Below are 25,836 nucleotides of genomic sequence, written 5' to 3' on the forward strand. Positions count from 1 at the left end.
AGCTAAAAGATGAAGATTTACTGCTGTGAGGTGATCTATTTATTTATTTATTTTCAGGCAATTGTACTTTGCTTTCGATTGCACTTCACAAAAGATAATATCACAAATAACACTGCAGCAGCTACAGTGCGACAGGTAGTTACTGTGGTGTTTGAGAGAGTGGTTGCTGAAGATGAACGATACAAAGGTGGGCATACTTTTTCCTCTGCTTGCTTGTTTTAGCCTGTTTCAACAGACATCAAATGTTTATCTTTTTCAGATAACGTTATAAGAGATCATAAGCATTATTCATTTTTATGGTCTTTTGTAAACTGACTTGTATTTACGAGTGATGAAATCCTCAGTGCCAATCCAAGTCAGTACTATATAGAGAGATTGATATAAAATAAGAAATAATTTTTTTTTTTTTTTTTTTCCCCCCAAGTGTGAGAGCTTATCTTCAGGTTAGTATTGTGAAGGAGTTTGGGGTGAAGGAGCCATTTAAAGTGAAGATAACTTAGAACACTCAGCGTGGAATAGGCCACAATAGTGGTTCTAAAGAGGGCATTTATTGTAAAGAAGAGCTTGGTATTCATGATCTGTGGTATTCCATCTAATCTCTATTTCTGTAGAAATAATAAGCTGTTGAAGAATTACCTGGCCATTCTTTTAGAACCTCTTTGTGAGAACACTTAATGTATACTTGATTTTGAACAGTTCCTTGGTTCACAAAACTGATTTTTGTTTTCACACAGACATTATTGAACAGCCAGTTGCAGTTCAAGGAAATAGTAACAGAAGATCTGTCAGTACACTGAAGCCATGTGCTAAAGATGCATATATGCTTTTTCAGGTAGTTGGGCAGCATATGCTTACACATTTGCAGTTATGATTGGGTGCTCTCTGTCTCTGTAAGAAATTTCAGATATTTGTTTTTTGGCATATTGGTGAGGTCCTTAACTAGAGCTTCAGGCCTTCTTGTATGTATTTATTATAATTGGCAATAATATGCTGTATCCGAGAGGGATGGTTGGAAAATGAAGACAAAGTGGTGTAAGAAAATGTTTTATTATAAATCTTAAGTATGCATGTTGACATTTAGTTTGAAGTTCTTATTTGCTTTAGCCACACACTGCTACCATAATTATACTTTCTGTCTTTAGTAATGTATATTAACGTAAAATGTGTAACAAAAAGTAAAAATTGTATTCAGCATACCAATAAAAATACCTTGGCTTTGCAAGTCACTAATCTTGAGGTATTTTTGAGGGCAAGAACAAACCGAATTACTGCAAGGATACCAGAAAATAAATAATTTCTTTTTTCTTTTGCATAAGAACTTAAGTAAAAGATGTATTTGAGGAAAAATTGCTTTGAAATTATTACTTACCAAGGATACAGTGTGTGTAGATTTTGTTGTAGACTCAGGAAATTATTACAGCAAAGGACTCTGAAGAAAATCTAAATGTTACTGTGTTTCTTTTTAAGGATCTTTGTCAGTTAGTTAATGCTGATGCTCCTTACTGGCTTGTTGGTATGACAGAAATGACCCGAACTTTTGGCCTTGAACTTCTTGAGTCAGTCCTCAATGACTTTCCACAAGTGTTTTTACAAGTGAGTAGTTGTCAGAGAGAAAATTAGGAAGTCTTTTCTTCACGTGTATAGTAATATTTACACATCATTAAGTCTTTAATTTAGCATGAATAACACTTTCAAAAGAAACAGACTATTACATGTTTGATCTTTGAGTTGACGGAGAAGTAGTGTGTGCTTTTTGACCACCTTTTTTTTTTCTTTCCATCACATTCAGTTTGTGGAACGTGTTGCTCTGTTTCATATTTTATTTTGCCAGTTGTATCCCCTATGAAGTTGTATTTTCCTATCTTGAATTATTTATGAAACTTTTGATGATTGAGCTGTGTAACTTAATGAGAACATTGACTTTGCAACACTTGCAAAGTAGAAACAATTATAACTCTGATTTGTGTGCATCTACTGCATACTAAGGCACCATAATCTTACGGTAGCATATTTTAGCAGATGTTGTCTAAATTAAGAAGCTTAATATGTAAAAAATGATGTACTGGCAGACTATTGTTGTTCACAAGATATAGGAAGAGGAGTGCAAATATATACCTGAGAGTGTGATTTCATTATGCTTTTTGGGAACTTTACAATAGTATCTGTCACTCTTTTCATTTCATTAACATTTAACTGATGCCAGGATTTACATGACTTCAGAGTCCCTGATCTTAACAGTGCATGTAAATAAGATGCATAATCAGTGCTACTGATGGCAATTGAAAAATATCTGTTAATAATTTGTTTTGAACATGAATTTTTCTTTTCTTTCAGCATCAAGAATTCAGTTTTCTTCTTAAAGAAAGAGTATGCCCTCTCGTTATAAAGCTCTTCTCCCCAAATATAAAATTCAGACAAGGTTCTAGCACATCATCTTCCCCAGCACCAGTGGAAAAACCATATTTCCCCATCTGTATGCGCTTGCTGAGAGTAGTTTCTGTTTTGATTAAGCAGTTTTACAGTTTGCTGGTAAGAAATGCATTCAAATTTTCTTTATGCAATCCTGTTTTGCCATGTATATGCCATTGCTGTGGTAAATAATAGCATAAGTTAATAGCTGGGAAACGTTGACTTGTACTGAAAGAAGAAAAGTAAAAATCATCTTTCTCTTATAGATATTTGTGTTTACCTGTATGATACACATGATTTTGTTAACTGTAGACTTTCATAAATTCTTAGAATAGGTTAAGTGTTATCTTTTTTGTAATTGACTGGTTTGGTTAAGTCAGTTTTGATCTTATATTGTTTACCTGGCTTTCAATATTGTTGACTGCTGTGCTTTGTCAGTAATTACTAAGAGGCTTTGGACCTCTGTTGCTAAAGCTGTTGACAGAATGTTCATAAAAAACACATGTTCAACTGTTCTTTACCTCCTAACTGTTAGGCATTTACTTAAAAAAAAAAAAAAAAAAAAAAATTACTGTAATTTTTACATTTGTTTACTGTAGCACATTTATTTTGTTGAAATATCTCTGAAAAATTTTAAAAGCCTTTAATACAATTGCATATGTACTGTTATCTTGTCAAAACAATACTATGAGTATTAGGCATGGTTTTTGCATGTTTTTTGAGTAAATGCTTGTTGAAGTGTAATTGTTTTTTTTTTTTTTTAGATCCTGTGCATAACTTGTTAGGATAGGACTTTTAAGATGACACAAGAATTCAGGAAAGATATTTTGCAGAAAGTTTTTTCTTTTAATTCAGTGACTATAAACTCTGTATTTTAGGTGACGGAATGTGAAATATTTCTGTCATTGCTGGTTAAGTTTCTGGATGCAGACAAACCACAGTGGCTAAGAGCTGTTGCAGTAGAATCTATTCACAGGCTTTGTGTGCAGCCTCAGCTATTAAGGTATAACATACAGCAAGTTTCCCTCTTACTTACATTTTAAGAAATCTTGCTATTTTTCTTTGCTGGAAAATGCTTTCTAAAACATTTTAAATGGGATGAAACTTACATTCAATAAACTCCTGAAGGTAATTTTATATAAAGCATTAGGCAATGCTAATTATCCAGGAAGGGATGAATTACAGTTATTTGCATGTTCCCAAAAAACATTTACCCAAACTGATGGGTAAATGATCTGATTTGCAGAAAAAATTTTAGTCTCTAATTTATCAAATGCTTATTATATTTCATAAAATACTTTTCAGGTCCTTTTGTCAGTCCTATGATATGAAGCAACATTCCACTAAAGTTTTCCGGGATATTGTGAATGCGCTGGGGTCCTTCATCCAATCACTATTTCTTGTACCAAGTACAGGGAATACATCAGTGACGCCAAACCAAACTGGTAAGGCTTTGTCCTTATTTTAGATTTAATTTTCCTTTTTTTTTTTTTTTTTTTCTTGTAATAGTAAGTTCTGATTTGATTCAGTATATGCATTTGGTTTGATATAGTCCTGTTTTTTATTGTTTATTTATCTGGAAAGCTAGCTCGAAACAAACACTTTAGCTCACTCCGAAAGTAATGCCCCAGGTTTATTTCCATGGAAACTGTGATAGATACAGAGTACAATAGCCTTATTTGATAGAGCAAATTCTCAGCTACAAAACACTATTTTTTCAATGTACCACCATTAGCTAAGTATTTTTGCCAGCAGTGAGCAAAAGCCTGCATGCCACACTTGTAAAAATTTGCACCAGTGGAGGTGATCCACTGTTACTGTCAGTGCTGTTGAAATGCACTGCCCACAGTTTCACTGTACTCACACCCACTATTTGGTCTCCATAAGCATTCAACAAACATCATCAATGAATGTCAGTGGGTGCAATTTTTTCTGTGTGGAGGAATTAAATTCCACACTTCTGCTTCATACACACTTCCATGTCAGGCACTGTTCTGTCAGATTGCCCCACTGCTGCCATCTATCACACAGAAACAAAATGGAATGGAATATTGGCAGGAAGGTTCAGCCTCTACTGCCATACCACCAACATCTGCTTCTGATGTTCTGGGCCAACATAATAAAGCAGGAGGCATTACTTTCAGAGGAATAGTTTTCAGATCTGCTACAATAGATGATGTTACATACCTGTATCATGGAGAAGATTTAGCCCTCAAACAGCATAGTTGCATTTGTTCTCTTTCTACAGCTACCAAGCTCTTTGGTTCACATCTTTTCAGAAAGAAATTGAGTGATTTATTTCTAATTTCTAACTACTATGAATTGAATTCTGTCTGACTGGGAGGGATGTTACTTAGAGCTATGTACAACTGAAGTATTTAGACAGCGCGTTTGCTTCCTATTTTGAGAGACAATAGTATATTCTTCTGGATTTCTAAGGACAAAACTGGACTGAGGAAGCCAAAGGGTAGAAAGGCTGCTCTGTGTTTTACAGATGATCTTTGTGTTTTCTGTAAAATGAAAGTAGTTGCTTACTGAAAATAAACTTGATTATCTTTTCGTGCAACCAGAGTTGTGGCATTTCTCTAGGTATATTTTATTTATTATAAGAAGGAATGGTCTTCCTGTTAATCCCTTTGCAGGTAGTCACATCCGATTTAGGGCTTTCTATTTCTTTCCAGGGTTCTGGAAGCATGTCTGCTATTAAATAAATAAACATTAAAAAATCTGGGCTTAGACGCATACTTTCCATATTTCCCTGATGAAGTTTGAATTAAAATTTGATGTTAGTATTATTTACATGAAGTAACTTGTTAGTATTTTTAGTTGTTTGATAGTTTTCTGTATGGAAACTGTTACAGGAATATTATTTCTGGATTAGTTTGATCCATTTAAGAAAATTAGAAAATCAGTTTTCATCATAAAACACATTCACCTTCTCCTCAAAACTTACACTTTCCATTCATGTAAAATAGCATTGCAGCAGGCTCATACCTTTAGTAGTGTCATTATATCTCTGGCTTATCACTTCATTTTGTTTCTCCTTTACCTTTTTACTTCTGACTGAGTGATTTTCACATCTCTTTCTCATACATTTCTCATCTACGTTTTTCCTTCTATGGCCACACCTGACAAAGAGCAGATCAGTGCAACTTGATTTTTTGAATCGAATCTTCTGACTGGAATGACAGTCCTTTGGTAGCAGGTGGTTGTATCCAGGTGGTTGGTTTTTGAGCTTTACTTTTGCAACAGGGTAGTTGGTTCACGCCTTTTGCACAAAGTTGTGCCACATTGCTCAGAGCGTTACCCAGGCAGCTCTTGGGGACCTCTAACAGTGGAGATTGCAGAACTTCTCTGGACAACCTCCTCCCCTGCCTGTTTCTTTCCTTATGGGTCTGTAAACTTTGTGATGCAATGTAAGTCAATTATTTCCTTCTGTCCCACCATGCATCACTGCAAAGTGTCTGGAGCTCTTCTGGTTGACATCTTCACAGAGCGGAGTGCAGCTGCTTTGAGGTTCCCCAAGAGATATTTCTCCACACTGAATGTAGTCAGCTCTTCCTCCTCCTCACTCACAGTACAAGTACTCCATCACCCTACCAGTTTCATGAACCTCCTCTGAACACACTCCAGTTTGTGCATGTCTTGTAGTGTAGGGCCAAAACTGGATGCAGAATCTAGATGCAGTCTAAGAAATGCTGAGCAGAGTGAGGTAATCAATTCCCTTGATCTGCTGGCTGTACCTCTGCCAAGGCATATTGCTGGCCTGTGCTCGCCAGCCCACCAGGGCCCCAGTTTATATCAGGGTTTTCTGACCCGTTATGAAGACAGAAAATCAGAAGGATTTCTCTCTTGTGTCTATAGATAAAAACAGTGCCACTTGGGGCCCTCTTTTTTCCTGCAAAAACCCTGAGGAGGAGAAGGACTCGTGGGTTCTAGTGGATAGAAAGCTGGACATGAGCCATCAACAGCTTGGAAGGCCAACCATATCCTGGGCTTCATTAAAAGAAGGGTAGCCAGCAGGAAAAGGGAGGGGATTGTCCCCCTCTACTCTGCCCTTGTGAGACCTCATTTGGAGTACTGCATTCAGGCCTGGGGACCCCAGCACAGGAAAGATGTAGAGCTGTTGGAGTGGACCAGAGGAGGTCCAAGAAGATGCTCAGAGGGCTGAAGCACTACACCTATGAAGAAAGGTTGAACTGGCCTTGCTTAGGAAAAGAGAATATTCTCACTGTGGCATATTAGTACTTCTGTGGAACTTATAAACAGGAGGGGGACTGACATTCAGACCGACATAGTGATAGGGAATGGGGGAATAGCTTTAAACTCAAAGAGGAGAGATTTAGATTAGCTGTTAGGAGGAAATTCTTCACCCAAAAAGTGGTGAAGCTCTGGAACAGTCTGCCCGGAGAAGCTGTGAGTGCCCCATCTGTGGAGGCATTCAAGGCTAAGTTGGATGGGGTGTTGGGCAGCCTGAGCTGGTGTGTGGCAGCCCTGCCCACAACAGAGAGTTGGAACTGGGTGGTCTTCAAGGTCCCTTCCAACCCAAACCATTCTATGATTTTATGAGAAGGTGAAAGCTGCATCTGCCAAAGTTTTGTGTCATTCTTTTTTACTGCTGTAAGGAGTAGTGTTGAAAAGAATATTTTGACTGCTTTTGGTAGGATTGCAGAAAACCACACTACTGTAATTACTTTTACATCAGTGGCAGAGTGTGGTTTACCAGTGTGACTTTTTTTTTTTTAAATCTGTTAAGCTTTCCTATATTGAAGTATATATACATAGGTTTCTACTTGTATTCATATTGCCTGAATTAGTAATTTAACTTCTCAATATGCTTACAAGAGAGCACGCTGTTATACTGTTGGTAGGTGCTGTGAGTCACCTTTGGAACTCTGCCCTTTTTTCTGTGTTGTCTATACAGATAGAGCCTAAATTTGCAGCACATCCTTCTAGCTCATGTATTCTTTCCACATACAGGAGTCATATATGTACAAACTTCCTTGTCCTTTCATCTGGGGATTTTTAATTTTTTTTTTTTTCTTGAGTTGGAACCAGTACCTCCTATGTGCTGGGTGGGTCTTCCCTGATGTTTTTTTTTTCCTCCTGCTTTGGCATGGAACAGATTCAGACACTTAAGTTCTCTTCATGTTCCCTACAATTCTGAAATCTTTAAAGTTAGTGGTGATCTTTATTCTTGAAGTGATTATCCTCTCTTTCCTAATACTTCTGAGATCTAAATGCAACTCAAGTAGTCCTTAAATTTGAAAGCTGATTGAATCTTCACTGAAATATTTATTATTTCATTGAGGCCACTGAAGTTCGGTTTGTTCAGCGTTAGGAATGCTGCTATGCCTGATACAGAAACATTTTATTCTGACTTAAAGTACTAAGGGCAGGCAGTTACTGTGGAACAGCCATACCTTTTAAACTGATTACTTTGCACATTGTACCTGTTGTAGACAGCAGGGGGAGCTCAAAAGTAGTTTTTTGTGTTGGTGGTGATGCATCAAGTAGGGCATCTGAGATTAATCAGTGTATCTGAAGTTAAAAAACTAAGTGTTTGCTGATTACTAAAGTTAGATTGTGAGAATGGTTAATTTTAACCCTTGGTTTTCCTGAACAGGAAGCAATCCATCAGGGAGCACTGGATCAGCACAGACAAACCCAGGAGTGCTTGGAATGGGAGGTGGTGCAACTGTATTACCTGCCTTTGAATACAGAGGTACCTGGATACCCATCTTGAATGTAACAGTACAAGGCAGTGCTAAAGCTACCTAGTAAGTACCACTATCTTTCTGAAAAAATATATAACAAATACTTTTATTTACAACTTGTCCAAGGTTGTTTTTTTTTTTTGTTAATTAGTGAATAATGAGCTGTTCATTTCACTTGTATTGAGATATACTATGAATTTTCTTCTTTTCAGCGGAGAGAGGTGGTCTAATTTTCAACTGATTTGTCCAAAATAGCTGGATTTCATTCTGAATATCCTCTACAGTTGTAGCATCTGTTGGATTTTATTTCTACTATGGTGTTGCTGACTTAACTCTGCTTTTAGATCTTGGTATAGTACATAATTTCAGAAAGAAACATTTTGCCACCTCCATTCTAGTGTCCTGTGCTCTGCTTTGAATGTTTGTGTCTTAACTTTGGATCTCTCCAGTGAGTCTATGATTCTGTTTCAGTAATTTTTGCATTCTGTTTTTCTTCTGTGAAAGATAATGGAATTATTGCTACTCTGTCTTGTTAGCAGTTTGTTTCTCCTGTGTCACACTTCTCTGTAGTCTCTGCACTTAAGATATAACTGTAGATTTGGGTTACACCCTTGCTTTGATTTTCTGTTACTGCTGACATTAGATTTTCATAAAATTACCAGATATTTTATTTTTATGCAGTGACTTGCATTCAACATTTCTTGTAGCTGTTCCCATGGAACTAACAACTCTATTCTGCAGTTTTATTCTGCAGTTTGCCTTCCCCTCTTTGAAAGTTAGTGTGTACGATCTCCACCTCATAGGCATGCTGTAACTATTAAACCCATTAGTAATTTTATTTAGAGCCATATACTTGTAAGTAGATAGAGGATGAAGAGGTGGAGGAAAGAGGGAAAAGCACTACATTGTGACTGCATTACACAACTGCTGGAGCAGTATTTGGGGACTTCCTTAGTTGGACTGTGTTACCCTCCACTTTTAACACTGCTTAGAATCATAGAATCACAAGGTTGGAAAGGACCTACAAGATCATTTAGTCCAATTGTCCTCCCATTACCATTGCTACCACAAGCTACTAAACCATATTTGTAGCTCCTCATCCAGATGCCTCTTGAACATTCCCAGGAATGGTAACTCCACACCCCTGGGCAGGCCATTCCAGTGCCTGACCACTTTGAGAGAAAACATTTTTCTTTATGTTTAACCTAAACCTCCTCTGGTACAACTTGCGGCCATTTCCTGTGGGGCCAAACCCCTCCTCTCATCATAACCTCCCTTTAGGAGGCTTGTTTTCCTGTATGTGAATGTTGATTTTTTCAGACCATCACATAAGCCTGGATCACTATTGCTTCTTTTTTGTCTGATGCTGTACAATCAATGAATATACAAATGTTATAGTATAGCAGAGAGCTTGGCTACGTAGTTATCACACCAAAACAGAAAAGACAGGGACACTTACCCATAACCTAGGCTCACTTGTGAAACTCCAGCAGAGTGAATCTCCAGAACAGACCCTTCCCTACTGGTAGTCAGCTCTTAAATAGGTCTAGGAGAGGTGGAGCCAGGCTCCACCCCTTCTGGCAGCACAGGTGAATTGCCTTCACCTGTGCTCCCATGGCTGACTCATTGCTCACCTCAAGTGATCAATCAGAGATTCAGCAGTTCCCATACAGATGCCTGCTTTTCCGTCTTTGGAATCCATTCAGTTGTACCTTTTTTTCAGCTGACCTCTTATCCCCCAAACCTCACTTTTAGCGGTTCTACTTAAAATAGGTGTTACAGAAATCAGACTTGAGACTTCAAAAATTAGAGTAGCAATTTCTAAAATCTGTAACATTTCAATAAATGCTATATTTGATTGTAAGCTAATTTAATGGCTTTACTTATTTTTTGCAGCAGAGGTTGTTTGACTTATTTCATCTTAGTCATTTTTTTCCTCTGTGCCACATTCTCCAACATAGTCAGGTGTAAACTAAATACAATACAGAAATCCCGTGTTGTTGTAGTGCTGATCCAAGATTCAGGTGTTGAAATCAGTATCTGTCTGAATGCCAAACAGTTGACAAAGCTATGCTTTATTTGTAACGACACTGTTACTATTTGCTTTTATGGAGTCATCACACTTTACTCAATTACTGCTCTGTTTTTGGTGTCACAACTACCCTTTATTTATTTTTGTTGCTATTTTTTCAATATGAAATGAGTATTGTTTCTTCTGTCCTCCCTTATGTCTTTAAGAGTAGAAAGAAAAGTTGAACATTTGATCTACCTATACTTCATATTCCCTCAGATGCCGCAAGCAGCCATCTTCAGGAAAGTTGAATTAATAACTGAAGAATTACATGTTCAGGGAAGGGTGAATCTTTGGGCAGAAAGCTGTGGAGGCACTAAAGTATAAAATTTATCTTTGGTATACTACAGTTGGGATATTTAATCTTCTTAAGAATGTTTTGTAAAGCAAATCCTGGAACAGTAGTTGTTGGGATAGCAGGTAGTTTCTGTAACAGACCACCTTTGCTTGTGCAGATACTGCTGCTGCAGCAGCTACAACTTGTTTCTTGTTGGGCTTGTAACCCAGCAGCTCTTCATAATCTTCTAAGGAAAAATATGAAGAAAAGTAACAATGAGGGTGCATTTCTTGATGATGATTTAACTGCATGATATCCAGCAGTGAAATCCAGTGTTTCCTCTTCATACAAGTAACTGCCATTGTCTATGTATGCATGTAGTTTAAGAATATTTACTCATACCTTATCTTGCTCTGGCAGACTTTTTTGATTGTATGGACTCAGCTTGGAACATCTGGCTTATTCTCAATTTGTTATAACAATATTCCCACTGTCGTGACTTTCTGACCTATTTCTTCTGCTTTTTTTTTTTCTATGTAATTATGTTCTTTGGGACACATTCACTTGCAGCAGCTATAAGTATTGTAAAAAAAGGAGAATAATTTATTGAGTGATACCTATTGTATGTGTTAACTTCATAACTGTACTCAGTGTTTGCACCCTTTAATTTACTATTTTACTTAATGCTTCATTTACCCTTTTAATTAGCTACTTAGTCAAGTAGTTGATTTTCTCGAGTTGCTGTAAGTTGTCAAGGTTATTTGGGGCCTGTTAGCACTTGATATCGATTTGGAATCTTTGTTTTTGTTGCTGTTTTTAATCACAGTTGTAACTATTACTTACCTACCTGTAATGCTTTCGATTTTTCAGTTTGGAAATGCTGGACAAAGTAGAACCACCTACAATTCCTGAAGGCTATGCTATGTCGGTGGCATTTCACTGTTTACTGGATCTTGTCCGTGGTATCACTACCATGATTGAAGGAGAGTTGGGAGAGGCAGAAACAGGCAGTCAAAGCACAACAGAGACAACTTCATTACCAGCACAGTCTTCAGAGCGTCAGGACTTACAGTCTATGTCTGACCAGTCAGACAAAGAGCTAGGTATTTGAAAATGCAAATGCTGTCTAATGTGCAACAGTTTTATGCAAAGTTGGATTAGGGGAGTTAGTGCTTTGTTGCTTGAATTTATTGCTTTAAAATCTTACATAAATATTTTTAATGATGGAAGACGGTTTTGTTTTTTGGTTTATTTTGTAACAGAACAGCAGTAGTCTTACAAAACTTGACTTGATATAACACTTCTGTCCTCTAGCACCTTAGTTCTACCTTCATTATGGTGAATTGATACTGTTTTACTTGTTTCTGAGATGTGAGAGAGAGAGATTAGGCATTTTGTTCTCCAGAATGGTTTTTCTTCCTTCCTTTGTCCTTTACTCTTCTTAAGAAGAAACTTAACTGAAAGGAATGTGCCAGTTAAGACTGTATTACAAGAAAGCTGTATTTCTACTAATGAAACTAAAAGACAAATATTTTAATGGAAAGATTTTAAGTGAGTTACAAGTATATGGGAAGAGCATAATTTATTTAAAACCAGAAGTAATATGAGCTTGTATTTGTGCAAAATATGGAGAGTCTGTATATATATACGCAGAATATATATATATAAAATCTCATGACACACTGACTTGTGTACCTGGCAGCTGAGATCCTGTAAGCTTGTTTAATCATCATCCGCAGTCCCTGCCGAACGCAGAGCTCTCCACTAATGCTGCAGAGCTCTCCATGGTGCTGCAAGCAGCACAAGTTTGGCCTGGGTCTCGTAGTGGCTGAGGGAAAAAGAAAGCTCTGTGGATTTACAGGCACATTTTAGTTTTGTTAGGCCTCTTTTATTTTCTTAATACATTAGAGAAATGAAATATCTGTATATATCCAGTAACCTGGAGAGCTCTAACAGACAAGGGGAGAGATAGTTCCTGCACTGCAAAATTTCAGTAGAATGTTTCTTGTTTACCTGATATTCCACCGTTATGCACTTATGCATACATGCGTACTTATTTTTGTAGAAAAGGATTAAAAACAGTTTTATATAACTTCGTAGGATTTTTTAAAATGTAATTTAGAATAAGCATTGCACTTGTTACATTTTTACCATATTTACCTAGTCTGTTTAAATGGTAATGGTGTGAGTGCATGCATACGTGTTTCTGTGCATGTGTCTTTATATATACATATGTGTTTGTGTATATATACACACACAAACTTAAAAGTTCCAACACCAACAGTTTGTTATAATATTTTACTTTTAAAAATTTCAATTATTTGTTTCTACTTTAAATAATTATGTATTTATTTCAAGTTAGCAGAGCTGTTTGGGAAGAAATGGTAAATGCATGTTGGTGTGGTCTTCTTGCTGCATTGTCTCTCCTACTTGATGCAAGGTATTTGATCTTCCATTTCTTATGATCTTTCAGAGATGATATTTTCAGTTATATTTTGATCTGAGTTTGTCTATTGGTTGATTGTTCTTTGAGAGAGCTATTCTTAGTATGCAATAAGAGGTCTGGGGGTTGGTGATTGCGAGGCTGAGTGAAGATCTACTAAGTATAATCTACATGGAACCATGGTTGTAGTTCAATATAGGAAAATTAATTTGAATTTCAAACACTTCCACTTAACTATTTAAATCTTATTCTTTTTTAATTTGACTGAATATTTCAATATGATGAAGTGATTCTACTCACATTGTGATTAGTGTTGATAAGAGTCTCAGTACTTGTTAATATTTCAACAATTGTTATTAATATACAGTCTTTCAAATGGAGGAGCTGTTTACTAAGTAATAACCTTAGTAACTATTGCATGGCTTTCAAAGAGTCTTTTTCCTATCAGACACTATTTTCTGAAATTGGTGTTAAATATCTCCTCATAGTCTCTTTTGTAAAGTCATTCATAACTAAGGAACAGTTTTATAGGAAATGTTTCTGAAGAATTTTGTTGATTGGTTGTGCTTGTTTTTCAGTGTTTATGGTGTTCCAATTTCAAAGTATGAGTTCTCATTGATTTCAATTTGGGTTAGCTGCTTCTGTGCCATGGGTTAATTCTTAGTAAACACTGTCTACCGTTTCAGCACTGATGAAGCTGCTACTGAAAATATTTTAAAAGCAGAATTAACTATGGCTGCACTCTGTGGAAGACTAGGTCTTGTAACATCAAGAGATGCCTTTATCACTGCCATTTGCAAAGGATCCTTACCTCCTCACTATGCTCTTACTGTATTAAATAGCACAACTGCAGCTCTGTCCAGCAAATGTAAGTATATAGATTTTCCTCTATTGTTCAAATGTGTTTAATTTTGCTCTACATTTTGTCCATCAATCACAGAATCACGGAATTGTAGGGGCTAGAAGGGACCTCCAGATATCATCTAGTCCAGCTCCCCTGCAAAGCAGGCTCCCTACAGCAGTCTGCACAGGTAGGCGTCCAGGTGGATCTTGAATATCTCCAGAGAAGGAGAATCCACGGCCTCCCTGTGCAGCCTCTTCCAGTGTTCTGTCACCCCCACTGTGAAGAAGTTATGGCTGTAAACCAATCTAAACCCAGATTTTCTCAGGATATAGTTGACTTCCATCAGGAGAGGGGTGGCCAGCAGGGACAGGGAAGTGATTGTCTCCCTCTACTCTGCTCTTGTGAGGCCCCATCTGGAGTACTGCGTCCAGGTCTGGAGCCTCCAGTACAAGGAAGAGAGAGAGCTGTTAGAGAGGGTCCAGAGGAGAGCCACAAAGATGATCAGGGGACTGGAGCACCTCCCCTAAGAAGACAGGCTGAGGGAGCTGGGCTTATTCAGCCTGGAGAAAAGAAGGCTGCAGGGTGACCTCATTGCAGCCTTTCAATACCTAAAAGGAGCCTACAAACAGGAGGGGAATCAACTCCTTGAAAGGGTAGATAACAGCGGGACAAGGGCAAATGGTTTTAAGTTGAGGGAGGAAAGATTTAGGTTGGATGTCAGGGGGAAGTTCTTTACAGAGAGAGTGGGTGAGGTGCTGGAACAGGCTGCCCAGAGAGGTTGTGGATGCCCTGTCCCTGGAGGTGTTCAAGGCCAGACTGGATGGAGCCCTGGGCAGCCTGGTCTAGTATTAAATGTGGAGGTTGGTGTCCCTGCATGTGGCAGGGGGGTTGGCGATTCATGGTCCTTGAGGTCCCTTCCAACCCTGGCCATTCTGTGATTCTGATTCTGTGCAAAGATGTACAACAGTATTACTGTTTGTTGTAAAGTATTTGACTATACTAAATTTAGTCAGAATCTAGAGTCAGAATCTAGACTGCTTGCTTTCCAGAACCTGCACCATTTATTAGGTATAATTTTAACCAGCCTAAAACCTCCCCAGATGCTTAGTGTATGTCAGAAATTTACCTTCTAAGGAGGTCTGTCCATCATCCTAAAGATATGTTAGGATATGTAATTAAGGCATTCAAATTCTGAAAAAGTCCTTGGCAGGAAACTCAGATAGTTACTGACTAGAATATTCTGCATTTGTAGTGTACTGTGGTTTTTTCTACAGTTGTATAGTGATTAATAGAACTTACTGCATAAATAGGTCTTAAGTTCTGGATGCTGTTCAGCTTACAAGACATTCAGTTGATGGTTTCTACATCCTGAGATAATGTTGTAAATAATTGGATATGCCAGTTGAGAATATACTCTCTTGTTAATTTTGAAAATTAATTGCTCTGTAGCCAGAACTGCAACTGCCTGGTGAATAGGCAGGTGGATTTAACATTAGACCTCTTAAAACAAAAATACTTCAGTATTAGAACAAAGACCAGAACCTTTTCTCTAGCCTGTGAAGGAACTAAGTGTATTATGAAACCAGAGGTATACAAAGCAGTACGTATTACTGAGGTATTCTAACTTCTGTGAAGATGAAGCACTGAACTTAATGGTATTTTATTTAGGTTTGTCTTTGTTTTACAGGTGAGTTATAAAAAGGATTTGTGGTGTCTTGTATTGAAAAGACATCACTATGTAACACTTCTGAAATCTTCATTTTTTGAGTGCCTTACTACAGTGGTAGCACACAGTTATACTACTAATAGATAATAACTGCAGATAACCCAGTTGAGACGTAGCCTGAGGCTTATCTTACCAACTTAGCAAAAAATTTTACTCTTGACATAAAATATATTTATATATTGCAAAAGGAAGGGAGGAATTAGTACTGGTTCATTTAACCCTGTAGCATAATGATGCAGTCTGCATACAACCAAAGACTTAATTGAAGTCAGCTATTTTAAAGCTAATACTGTGAAAAAAATTTCAGGAGGTTTGCCATTACTCAGGAGTGGTGGTTGTTGTTACTACAGCAGGTACTGGACTTTAAATTTGGATATTTTTTCATTTTCCTCTAGCATATTCCATTCAGGGACAGAATGTTCAAATGATCAGTCCCTCAAGCGAGTCTCATCAGCAAGTTGTGGCAGTAGGACAGCCCTTAGCTCTTCAGCCACAAGGAACAGTAATGGTAAGTACAACTTGTGGGTGATACCTGTCTTGCTTACTAACTTCTTTTTGCATCTCAGTATGTCTCAAAAGAGGCAATAGATAAGCAGCATTCTTACAAACAATGAAATATTATCCTAAGCTTTCTTTTGGATCGCTGTCCAGGGCAGCATGTTTCAGAAGCTGCTTTTATTCAGCCTGAATCTGTTGTTTGAAAAAAACTTGGGTCTCAGCTGTCATTTGTGTATATGAAAGTTTGCTTATGTTTTGTCATAAGATTGACTCGGATTTTATAGAGAAGATGCATTTAAGTCTGAAGTAATTGACTTTGTGTCTTTGATAATAATGTGATATTGGGAGGAGATGGCACTGATCAAATTGTATTCAAGCCCAGGAAGATAAGATTGAGAGAAGGAGAGATACTGAATTACCTAAAAAAAGATATATTGCACCACTGCAGACAAGATATAGTCTTTAAACTGTTCAGTAAAAAATGGCAGCCTTTCTAGTGTCATGGCTTAACCCTGGATGGCCCTAGAAGGCAGCTAAGCACGACACAGGTGCTTAGTTTCCCACTCAGCCCTATCACCACATCAGGATGGGAGAAGAGAATCAAAAGGTTCAAAAGGTAGAAAACTTGTGGGTTGGGATAAAGACCATTCAGTAAGTTAAAAAAAAAAAAAAAGTTATAGCACAGTGTGAGCTGCTTTGAAGAAAGCTATCTCTATTCCAGTCAAAACTAGTGCCTCTAGAAATACTATTACTGTAGAACAATATATGTATATATTTTTTTTCCAGCTGACTTCGAAAAATATCCAGTGTATGAGGACATTGCTCAACTTAGCTCACTGCCATGGGGCTGTTCTTGGTACATCGTGGCAACTTGTCTTGGCTACTCTTCAGGTATATCAGGAAGTATTTATGGTTTCTGATACCTTACTTTTTCGTTATACATACATTGGCTTTGAATTTTTATGTGACCAATAGAAAGAACTTTGATTCTGCTCCTGGCATATTTTTACTGCCTTGAGTAAATACTGTGGCATTTTCCTTGAATTTTGTTTAGTTGGAATGCTACCAGCTAGCTTGAATAGAACGTTAGTTTTGCTGCTGCTTGAAGAGTTTTCATGCTGAAAACCATCTTTGTGTATTTCAGCATCTTGTGTGGATTCTGGGACTGAAACCTGGTGTTGGGGGTGCCTTAAAACCTGGAAGAGCTGTAGAAGGGCCCAGCACAGTAAGCAAAGTTGTACATTTTATAGTGAACGATTATGTGGTATTTTCTGTTGCAATCTGTAAGATACGTTTCTGTCTTTTTTCAAGGTTCTGACTACAGCAGTTATGACTGATCTACCAGTTATATCCAGCATACTATCAAGACTTTTTGAAAGCTCGCAGTAAGAAACCTTATAATTAAAAAAACATGTATGTATTAAACTTGACAGTGTTTTGATAGCTGTTATTTTTCAGGTACCTTGATGATGTATCTTTGCATCACTTAATAAATGCCCTTTGTTCCTTGTCTCTGGAAGCCATGGATATGGCCTATGGAAACAATAAGGTATAAAAAGAACTCTCTATTTTCTTCTTGGTTGTTTTTTTTTTTTTTTTTTTTTTTTTGGTGATATGGGCAGAAGACTTGTATATTTGTCTTATAAACTGTTTCCAATATTAAGACAGCAACGTATCTGATTTTTTACTCCAGAATAAAAAATAATGTTTCTATTAATCAGATTGTGAATAGATAAAACTCTATAAAGCCTTTATAATTGCAGAGGTCAGAATTTCTGTCTGGCACAGTATGTTCTGTTAGGTGTTCATTTTCAATATTTTTTTAATAATACGCTTCAGATAAAGCATGACAACTCAGGTATTAAAAAAAAACAACTAATTCTTACTTGCCTGGGGAAATGATAGTATTCCTGTCAGCCAGAGAAAATAACTCCTAGCCCAGGATGGTTAAAGATCCTGTGATTGAAGAAAATTGAGCATGTCTTCTCCTAGTCATAATCTAATCCCAGATGAGAATTTCTGAAAGTTTTTACTTGATCTATTACCATAGAGATGATCATGACAGAAAATGTTCTTTATAATATTTGACAATTACAGTAACAAGGCAGAGAAAAGAGAATAAATTAAAATAAGTAAATGTTGTGTTTAAAATTAGTTGAAAATTAGAATTAAAATTCAGTGGAAATGGGAATAGTGAAGAGCAGAAAAATTACATTGCAAGTCATTTTTTAATATATGTTCATTGATTTATCATAAGCTTCAACAAATCAATGTTTGCATATGTATTTGATGAATGGGAAATATAAGATAAAGAGTAGGGAGAATCTTAAACGTTTTATTTGTTCATATACAATTTTTACCTTTGCAAGTTGCGATGGGTAAGAGACTGTTTTGCTAATTAAATATGTTATAAAACTGGTTGTAGGGAGGCCTATGAGTGTAAAAACGAGGTTTTGGAGAAAACCATGAAAAATTAGGAAAAATGTGTTCTTGATTATATGCTGTTGCTACCCCCTTGTGGCTTCTCATGAAGTACTGCAGATGCCGTGGAAACTTCCCAGCTATGTTACCTGGACTATAAATGCTGTGATAATAGCTTATGAAACACAGTGGAGACATCTTAATTTACAAATGATAGTGTAGTGAATGGCTCTGACATCATCTGAGTTACCTCAAAGTCATGTATTCAAATTCTCTTTTACTAAGGAGCCATCCCTATTTGCTGTTGCTAAATTACTGGAAACAGGACTAGTTAACATGCACAGGATTGAGATTCTTTGGAGACCTCTGACGGGTCATCTTCTGGAGGTAACTAATTGCTTTTTTAAGTTGCACTAGAAATTAGCATGCAATAAGGTATTGCCTTATGACAGTGCATTTTTGAAGTGTAAATGTTTGGGTTTTTTTAATCTAAAGTGTTTAAATGTATTGTTTTATACTTATTTTTGCAGTTTGCATTGCAATTTTAATTTAAATATTTAAATTTCAGTATCTAATAGCTCTTACTGACTTTGTCTTTACGGTGCTGTCAGTATTTATGCACCATATGTGTGTTATATTTACTGCAACACAAAGAGTTTTCATTTTGGAGTCAAGTGGTGCAAATATGTGGGAGATTTTGAGATGTATTTACTGAATAGATTGAAGCCATTAGATAAACCAACAAAGTTTTCTTGTTTGTTTTTAATAAATGTGAAGTAATATTTTCAATTGTTTCTTCAAGAGAATACCATTATAAAAATAGCAAGGTAGGTGTCATTTGTAAAGTAAATATTTTAATTCCTAGATTAAAAATTTCTTTTGTCAAGGAAAAGATCTTATATTTTGAATTTGAAACTAAAACCAGGTTACAGAGTGTACTTGTAAAGTTTTAATCCTCTGCAGGGATAGGTAGAAGAGCGAAATACAAGGGATAGGTAGAAGAGTGAAATACAAGGGCGGGGTATATTTAAAGACAGTAAAGGACTATAGTGGATTTACCTTGGCTGGCTCCAAAGAGCTCATGTAATTGCTCACCCATTCCATCTCTCAGCAAGATAGGAGGAGAAAGTAAGTTGTACAAAGCTCGTGGATCAAGATAAGGACAGAGAGATTGGTCACTGATTAGTGATGTGGGTTAAACAGATGACTTTGGGAAGATTATTGACAGTTAGTAACTGAGAAGAATAACAGAATAGGAAAATAAAACTACAACCACCTTCTGCACACCCCCTCTCTTTTCCTGAGTTCAGCTTCACTCCTGATTCTTCTGTATCTTCCTTACCCACAAGAAATGCAGAGGATGGGCAATGGGGGTTGTGGTCAATCCACTGTACTTTCTCTGTTGCTCCAGCCTCCTCACTCTCTTCCCTTGCTGCAGTGTGGTAACCCTCACATAGGATACAGTCCTTCATGAACAACCCCAAAGTGGATCCTTCCCATGGGATGCAGTTCCTCAAGACTGCTCCACAATGGGCCCTCTGTGGGCTGCAGTTTGTGCCAAACAACCTGCTCCTGTGTGGGCTTGTGGGCTTCGCTCCATGGACCATAGATCTGCCTGGGATCCTGCTCCTGTAGGGGTTCTTAATGGGGTGCAGCTTCCTTCAGGCTTTATCCTCATGCATGGGCTTCTTCCTGGGCTGCACATGGAGATCTGCTCTGCTGTGGTACTCCATGAGCTGCAGGGGGAATCTCTTCTCCAGTGCCTTGAGCACTCCTTCTTCATTGATCTACCTACAGAGTTGTTTCTCTCACGTTTTCTCACTGCACACTCTAATAGCTGCTGCACAACATTTCACCTTTTTTTTCTTTTTTTTTTAACCTTTTCTTAAATACGTTATCACAGAAGTGTGCTACCAACCTCGCTGATCACCTCAGCTTTGGTCAGCAGTGGGTCCCCTCGGAAGCTGGCTGGAACTTGCAGTGCCCACCACAGAGCAGCTCCTGGTCTCTTCTCACAAAAGGCATTCCTGCAGCACCTACCCACCTCCCCTCCCACCCCCCATGCTGTACCTTGCCACATAAACCCAGTGCAAGCAGAGAGATTTTCTTCCTTATTTTCCAGAGTGTCAGATGCTTCCTTTGAACCAGTGCATTATTTTAAACAGTATTAAGGATTGGCTATCTCTGATCTTATTTATGGAGATCATCTCCAAATAGTCTTACATCTAGGAGAAAAAAAATATTTTTGGATACTTAAAGGTTTAACAACTTAAAGCAGACATTGTCTTGGAAGGGAAAAAGATAAGAGAAATATAAGGTTCATCATCCACACCTTGGGAGTCCATGTTTTCCTATAGTACGCAGTCTGTTTCAGTCTATTATCCATCATGCATATTTGCCACTATTTTTTCAGAAGATGCAATTTATTTTAAAGTACCGCATTATTTCCATTTAAACCTATGTCTTTGAGGTACAGTGAGGAAGGAGAAAGCACCAGCTGCCAATTCAGTTAAACACAACCTGAAGGAAGAATTCTTTCCCTATTTCTGAAACTGATTATCTGGTCAGATTCAGAGCACCATGATGTAGTTCAAATTCTATCATTTTATGTCAAGTAACAAAAATAAATTTAGGAGACAAGCTATTTCTGTTCTGGATTTTTTAACATGAAGCTAGCTTTTCTGCTTTGTTCTCCATTTCAGTTTGGCTAGTGTCTAATAACAAAACAGTCCACCAACCCACCCCCATCTAAACCATCTTCCTTCCTTATGATCTTGCCTTGGATTTTAAAGACTGGATTCTCATACCAGCTAAGCTCAGGCAGGAAGCATGGATGGAAATAATTGTTTTGAAGTCAGTGAGGCTGTAAATGCCTTATTTATTTGAGGCTAACAGACACAGGATTACAAATACAATTACTGTGTATCTATGCATAGTGTTTTTAATTTCTTCTAAAAAAGCAATTAGAAAAACAAGTAGGCTCAGGTAACTAGGAGTCAAAGAGAAGGAAAGACATTTGAAACTTAAGAGTGAAAGAATGATCACTATCATTTTGTCATGTTTTTGAAATAGTAATGTTTAGGTTTATTTTACATTCATTATGTAGTTACTTTTTGTGTTTGAGATCATAGAAGAGCAGACACATATTGTGATAGTCAATGTCATGCTCCCTTATTTGATTATGAATGTTAGGCTGTGTGTGAAAAATGAAATTTAGGATTTTATAGTAGCTCAAGGTTGAGTTAAACCGAAGAGTTTCAGACACTCATTGAAGACTTGTTTGGTACTTTTTAACCTATGAATATCTGAAATAGCAGCTAGTATATTGATTTTTGGAGAATGTTTTGACTTGAATTACTGTGGTTTTCAATTTGTTTCCTTCTGTGTCTTTCCCTGCTTCCTGTTGCTTCCTTATTCAGAAGGTATGTCTGTCCAAAAGATAATTATTTTTATTTGTTCTTAGTATTAAACCTGATTTTAACATTTAGAGATTTGTTGTATTGTTCTAAAAAAAAATTTTACTAGAATATTTTATCTAAACGTCCACTACAATTTAAATGTTCAATTTTTATATATTACATATATTTAAATCTTGGTTAAATAAAAGTGCCTTCAAACAGAACACTGTTATGCTTTCAGGTTTGTCAGCATCCCAACTCCAGAATGAGAGAATGGGGAGCAGAAGCTTTAACCTCTCTTATTAAAGCAGGACTGACATTCAGCCACGATCCTCCATTATCACAGAATCAGGTAAAGTAAGTTTATGAAAAACTGCTTTCCTCCTTTTCTGGGACTTATTATGAACATGAAATCAGAATCTTCCCTAGAGGAAGTTTTCTACAGTTCAGTGAATAGGAGGCATTCATAAAGCAATTTTACCATTGAGTTTATAAAGCCTACAGCTGTAACATTCAGTTGTAACTACTGGAAATCACCTTGTGCATTCTAATGAGCTACCCTCTCCTTTTTCAAATGCATGACAAAGACTACTGAGGCTTGAATATTATGTGAGTTTATTAGAACAAATTGTGGATCACCTTCATGAGTGCAAAATAATTCCAGAATGCTTTATATGTTCCAGTATGTAAATATGTGATGTAGTGGCATGTAAGAAATAAATGGCCTAACCTTCTAAATCACAACTATTCAATAAATTATTAGTAAAATATTCTAATATTTTTACTGGGGTTCAGTGAATAGTATTTTTAAGATCTGTTGGATGAGTATAAAGTTGCATGATAGCTTTTATGCAACCGTGCCAGCATGCTGTAGTAGGGATATGCTGTAGGAACCTGGAGAACTGGTTGGGAGAAAAAAAGAAAAGAAAATGCAGATGTCCTGCTGTGAAGAGTTTTTTAGAAGGGCCTGTCTGACACTGAATTCCAGCAATTTGGATCACTCTAAAAACAACTTCTTAGGAATCTTAGATTGGTACTATTTGGTTCATTATTATATGTAAAAATAATTATGAATCAGTTAAAGCATAGTAAGGACGCTAAAATTTACTGTTTACTTTTAGAGACTGCAGCTACTTTTACTGAATCCACTCAAGGAGCTGTCAAACATCAGTCATCCTGATATCAGGATCAAGCAGTTGGAGTGTGTGCTACAGATTTTACAGAGTCAGGGTGACAGCTTAGGACCTGGTTGGCCATTAGTCCTTGGAGTCATGGGAGCAATACGAAGTGATCAGGGGTAAGTGATAAAAAATAAATATTTAAATCATATAAGGTGACAACCTTATAGAAAGTAGAAAGAGTTCTGCTTTTATTTTCATACTTAACAACCACTTTGATAGTAGCATAATTTGTGCTATTTTTATCTTATGAGCAATTTTACTCAGCAGACACACAGTTTTGGTAATTTTGGTAATTTTTCCTGTAGAACACTTTTACTGTTATCCTGTTTCCACTCGCATGAAGGACTTTGAAACCTTTTTCCAAACACAAGATAATGCAATAGCCTAGCATTTGAATACAGAAGAAGAGATTACTTACCCATCAATGCAATTCTTCAAAATGAGCTATATAACCAGGCTTTCATTTCCTGCTTCCTTTCCTCTTCCTCTAGAGTCCTTGAAGAGTGCATACTTCTGGAATTTTTTGGTAGAGAGAGAAGTGCTCCAGTTTTGTGTGTGTTTCAATTTCTAGAACTGTGTAATTAACATGGAGGAAAGTAGTGTATGCACAGTTCTTCCATAAGTACAGCAAGAATAAATACATACATGGTAGGATAGATATGTATTTGTAGGATGCACCTTATTACATGGAGTTCATTGTTATAATGTTACTGTCCCTGCACAAGTTTGTGTGCATTTCTCTGGCTTCCATCTTATGTTGGCTGTTATGATACAATAGAAGTGGCCCATCTATGATATTCATTTTGAATTAATTGGGGAAAAAAATGGTGTTTTTAATTGAGATTCTGAAACAAGTAAGTAGCATATCTCTGTTCTATTTTGTTGGTTTTTTTTTTCCCCTGGAATATGTATTCTGAAGGACATTCGGTGTTTGTGTTACAAACATTTGGATTTTTCTTTTCTGTGTTAAATATTAAGCATTTAAAAAGCCCAGTAGCTAAATTTAAATGCAGCTGCAGTAGTCTGCCTTCCCTGTTTTGCATTATCTACACTGCACTGCTCTTTTTTTGATTCCTTCATTTTGTCTCTCACACAACAAGATTTTGGTTCTGGATAACTCCTGCTCACAGGACTCCTCAAAAGTTTTTATTTTTATTATTTATTACATTTTTATTTTATCTGTTTGCATTCATAATTTAATTCTGAAGGCTAAATATGTATTAAATATGTATTTAACAGCAGATATTTTCAAAAGATTTTGTCTAATATAATATATAGTACTGAAACGTGTATGGCTACCACTATGCATATTTTTCTTACTAAATAAAATACATTTTACCCACCCATCTGTTCTGCGTACTTTAAGTTGAGGTTTCAACTTAATGTTGCATTTCAAAAAACATCTATTTAAAACATTTAAAATCAAATGCCATCCATTTCAAATCTCAATCCATTTCAAAGATTTATAAATATTTATATATATATTTAATAATACTATCTCCTGATGTATTTTGTTCAGAAAGTTTCTTTACTCTTGAGGAAATTTGAAATTAGAATGTGAGTGTGTTTTGTTTTTATTTTGTGTTTGTTTGTTGTTTTTTTTTTTTAAGAGAGTCCTTAATACGGACTGCATTCCAGTGTCTTCAGTTGGTTGTGACCGACTTTCTTCCAACAATGCCATGTACTTGTCTACAGATAGTTGTTGAAGTTGCAGGAAGCTTTGGTCTTCACAATCAAGAACTAAATATTAGCTTAACTTCAATTGGTTTGTTGGTGAGTTTCATGTTAACCTACAGAGATGCTGCTTCCGACTTCCTTTTTTTAATTAATGGAAATTATTTGTAGTCCATTCTACAGGTAAAAGCCAAAGTCTATTTTTTTATTTTTTACTGGTGTCTCATGCTGTCATTTGGAATCATATGTAAATAGATGAGCTTTAATCTATTTTAAACTTTGTGTAAAACAAATAGTATTGGATTGGGAGCATTTTCACCAGTCTCCGAATGTTCCTACATTGTTTCCCTTTCTAGTCTGTAGTATGTAACTGTGGCCTATAAGCTAAGACTTAAGGAAACAACTTTCTGCACTTTGTAGCATTTATGTGCTGATCTTCCATTATTAAAGGGAATTTTACAAAGTACTTTTAAATGTGAAAATGAGAAATGTTTTATTTCATGATCATTAAGAATGTTGTAATATTTTATTGTGTAATATAATATTTTATTTATTTTCTAGTGGAATATTTCAGATTATTTTTTCCAAAGAGGTGAAATAATTGAAAAGGAACTTAACAAAGAAGAAGCAGTGTTGCAGAAGCAGGCAGAAGAAAAGGGGGTAGTTCTGAATAGACCTTTTCATCCTGCACCACCATTTGACTGTCTTTGGTTATGTCTATATGCTAAACTTGGAGAACTCTGTGTGGATCCCCGACCTGCAGTTAGAAAGAGTGCTGGGCAGACATTGTTTTCCACCATTGGTGCTCATGGAACTTTGTTGCAACATTCAACATGGCATACAGTGATATGGAAGGTATGACACGTGAGCTTCTACTGGAGGATTTTAAAATTTCATTCACATTCACATTTGCTTGCTGTTTTTCTTAATATTGCTTAACTAGTTTTTTAAGATTCTGTGAAAAATAACATATGATTGTAGAAGTCTGACCTCATTTTATTATTATTATTATTTTTAATTTTCTTTTCTCTTGCCCTTAAAGCCTTTTATGAAATGCAATTTTTGCATCTTGGTATTTTCTTTCTTATGCAGGAGTTGTATAAAAGGGCCATTCCCTTCCTTAACGGGCGAATGATTCCTCCTGTTTTGCAAAAATACGATGACATTTGTGGGTCAC

General features: G+C 36.6%; 1 protein-coding gene across 4 annotated transcripts in view; it reads left to right on the plus strand.

The window, feature by feature from the left end:
- Positions 1-25,836, plus strand: part of MON2 (MON2 regulator of endosome-to-Golgi trafficking) — a 71,008-nt gene that overhangs the window by 22,087 nt on the left and 23,085 nt on the right. For 3 of the 4 annotated variants that reach the window (XM_085220273.1, XM_085220267.1, XM_085220279.1), the window contains exons 5-24: positions 58-187; positions 735-832; positions 1,468-1,593; positions 2,335-2,529; positions 3,288-3,412; positions 3,715-3,854; positions 8,036-8,189; positions 11,345-11,577; positions 12,833-12,914; positions 13,604-13,785; positions 15,883-15,995; positions 16,772-16,876; positions 17,130-17,210; positions 17,297-17,370; positions 17,444-17,534; positions 18,692-18,793; positions 22,046-22,156; positions 22,926-23,101; positions 24,596-24,758; positions 25,221-25,514. In XM_085220273.1, the coding sequence (XP_085076399.1) occupies positions 58-187; positions 735-832; positions 1,468-1,593; positions 2,335-2,529; positions 3,288-3,412; positions 3,715-3,854; positions 8,036-8,189; positions 11,345-11,577; positions 12,833-12,914; positions 13,604-13,785; positions 15,883-15,995; positions 16,772-16,876; positions 17,130-17,210; positions 17,297-17,370; positions 17,444-17,534; positions 18,692-18,793; positions 22,046-22,156; positions 22,926-23,101; positions 24,596-24,758; positions 25,221-25,514 (2,775 nt within the window). Of the gene's footprint in view, positions 1-57; positions 188-734; positions 833-866; positions 1,033-1,467; positions 1,594-2,334; positions 2,530-3,287; positions 3,413-3,714; positions 3,855-8,035; positions 8,190-11,344; positions 11,578-12,832; positions 12,915-13,603; positions 13,786-15,882; positions 15,996-16,771; positions 16,877-17,129; positions 17,211-17,296; positions 17,371-17,443; positions 17,535-18,691; positions 18,794-22,045; positions 22,157-22,925; positions 23,102-24,595; positions 24,759-25,220; positions 25,515-25,836 lie in introns of those variants that run through there. The other variant, XM_085220284.1, reaches the window with a different exon arrangement.

Source organism: Meleagris gallopavo, chromosome 1 (genome assembly GCF_905368555.1).
Source record: "Meleagris gallopavo chromosome 1, MGAL_WU_HG_1.1, whole genome shotgun sequence".
Classification (NCBI taxonomy): domain Eukaryota; kingdom Metazoa; phylum Chordata; class Aves; order Galliformes; family Phasianidae; genus Meleagris; species Meleagris gallopavo.